This window comes from Phalaenopsis equestris, unplaced genomic scaffold (genome assembly GCF_001263595.1).
Source record: "Phalaenopsis equestris unplaced genomic scaffold, ASM126359v1 Scaffold000038, whole genome shotgun sequence".
In the NCBI taxonomy this organism is placed as follows: Eukaryota; Viridiplantae; Streptophyta; class Magnoliopsida; order Asparagales; family Orchidaceae; genus Phalaenopsis; species Phalaenopsis equestris.
The window spans coordinates 652,090-654,718 of NW_018164480.1; the positions used below are offsets into that span (position 1 = coordinate 652,090).

Genomic DNA, 2,629 nt, shown 5'->3' on the forward strand with positions numbered 1-2,629 from the left:
CCCCCCAAACTCAGGTTTTATTACATGAGAGGAAAATTAGGTCTTTTGCCCCATTTGAAATATCACTTTATCCTTTGTTGCCCTAGTCCTCCGGCGTTATGTCTAAGGGGCTGTTAGCAGCCCCCCTTCCCATTCAAAAAAGAGGTTGGCTCTGCCCCTGCTCGTTACTTCCCTCCGCCAAGCTAGTTGATTTAACTATGAGCACACCCAATTAATAAAAATGATGAATGAATCTAGAGAATGCAACTTTTAAAAAGGTTGTTATGAGAATTATAAATATATACTTCTTTCAAAAAATCAAACAACAATTTTCGTACAATATCGTGTCTTAATAGGACATGTTGAAAGAAATAGTTTCACATCATAAAAATTTTAAGAAAATAGCAAAAAAAAAGTTCTCCAAATAAATTTGTAGTTGATGTCTGAAACGTTAAGCTTGTAGAATGTTGTCCCAAGCATACCCTAAATACTTTTCGTTGGCTTATTTGTAATCAAGGTAATCATATTAGATCAATTTTAGCATTCGTTTGGGACCTCTTTTTGGTTGTTTTGTTTTTCAGACAATCATCATAATTCTATTTGGAAACTGTTTTCTTATTGTTTTTTATAAATTTTTATAGTAGAAAACTGTTTTTTTTTTTTTTCTCAATCGGATCAGTTAAGTGTGGTGACTATTAAAAAGCTGTTGTATAAATTTTTGAAATTAAAATAAATTTGTAATAGTCACCGCAATATTTTGAACAATTGTTTCTTCAAACAAAGCTACCCCAAACAAACCCTTTGTATCATCGAACTTGTAGTATAGATATGATTTATCAAAATCAAAGCTTAGATAACTATAAATTTGAACTTGGAATATCCCTCATCAAAAATGTTTTATTGGTCCCATATTATATAAATTTCTTGATCAGATATCAATTATAATGATTTTGAAGTTATTAAATCTACTTTAAAGTATATAAAAAGAATTATTATCACATAATCATATATTATATTTATTTTAAAATTATTTGATTTCTTTTATAAATCTTATCATAATTAAATGTCATCTTTATTCTTACCCAAATTTTCTCCGACACTCCTCTGCTTCCCTCACACTAGCTTGGAACAAACAGCATTATTACATCGGCGCGAAATCCCCAAACACTTCCGACTGTATAATTGCTTCCCTCTTTTAACTAAAATCGTCCTCAAAATCGATAGAAGGAAAAACAAAACCTCCCAATACTTTCCACCGCCCGACATGCTCCCCTTCTTCACCCTCCTCCTCTCCGCCGCCACCTTAGCCCATAAAATTCCCATCTTTCTCCTCGCCGGCCAAAGCAACATGTCCGGCCGCGGAGGAGTCGCCGGAAACAGCTGGGACCACTTCCACTTAACCCCGCCGCCGTGCCGGCCGACCCCTGACATCCTCCGCCTCAGCTCCCGTCTCCTGTGGGAAGAAGCCCGGGAGCCCCTCCACGCCGACATCGACGTGCACAAAACGTGCGGAGTGGGGCCCGGCATGCCATTCGCACATGCCGTCTTGGCCGGCGGATCGGCTCCGGCGCCGCTCGGCCTTGTGCCGTGCGCCGTCGGAGGAACGGCGATCAGCGAATGGGGTCGGGGGAGGCGGTTGTATTTGAATTTGGTGCGGCGAGCGCGCGCGGCGGTCGAGAAAGGAGGGATCTTGGCGGCTGTGCTGTGGTACCAGGGGGAGAGCGATACGGTTTCGAAGGTGGATGCGGAGGCTTATGGGAGGAGAATGGAGACTCTGGTTTGGGATCTGAGGAGGGATTTGGATGAGCCGGATTTGCTCGTCATTCAGGTATGTGAATTCGTAGCCGTCCGATTAAGTTGAAAACTGGCGTTAATTATTATATTGCAAATATAGAAACAAAACTTTTTCAATGCTTCACGGTGAGGCATTTACATACATAACCCCTAATTCCTATGTATTTAACTATCAAACACCTAAATTTTTCATATCACGCAAACAAAATAATGATTTTAATTTTTAAGAAATGAAATATGTTGTGGTATATATATATATATATAAGATAGAAGGACGATCTTTGACGAAGCGAAAAATAGAACGAGAAAATCACACCAGAAAACAGTAACGCAGCGGAACACACAGGTTTACGTGGTTCAACAAATTGCCTATGTTCAATGAGTTGCAGAGGATTTTACTACTTGAAGAATATACATCAGTCGATCGTCTCGATTTATAAGAGAAATAAACCCAATTTCTTGCTCTCTTTTCTTCTCTCTCTACACTGAGATATACCGAAAAGATAAACTTACAAGAGAAATAAACCTAATTTCTCCTCTGCCACAAGCCACCAAGAAAAAGTCAAGAAAGAACAATCTTCCTCTTCCTTCTTCCACATGGATTTATTTCCTTTTTTACCTTGATGAAATTTCTTACCAAATTGCAAAGACCAAGCAAATGGATTTATTTTATTATATATGTTATGATAACTTTGAAATTTATAACGATCGACTACGAAGCGAATAAATATAGCACGAGAAAATTAACACCAAAAACACACAGATTTACGTGGTTCGGCAAATTGCCTACATCCACGGAGTTGCAGAGGATTTTACTAATTGAGGAATTTACACCGTTTGAACACAATAATAATTG

At 38.5% G+C, this 2,629-nt stretch overlaps 1 protein-coding gene across 1 annotated transcript in view; it reads left to right on the top strand.

Annotated features, from left to right (window-relative positions):
• Positions 1 to 1,072: 1,072 nt before the first annotated feature.
• LOC110019019 (probable carbohydrate esterase At4g34215) overlaps positions 1,073 to 2,629 on the top strand; it is a 5,430-nt gene continuing 3,873 nt past the window's right edge. The window contains exon 1 of the mRNA XM_020716536.1: positions 1,073 to 1,807. Coding sequence (XP_020572195.1) covers positions 1,244 to 1,807 — 564 coding nt within the window. The 5' untranslated portion in view covers positions 1,073 to 1,243. The remainder of the gene's footprint in view (positions 1,808 to 2,629) is intronic.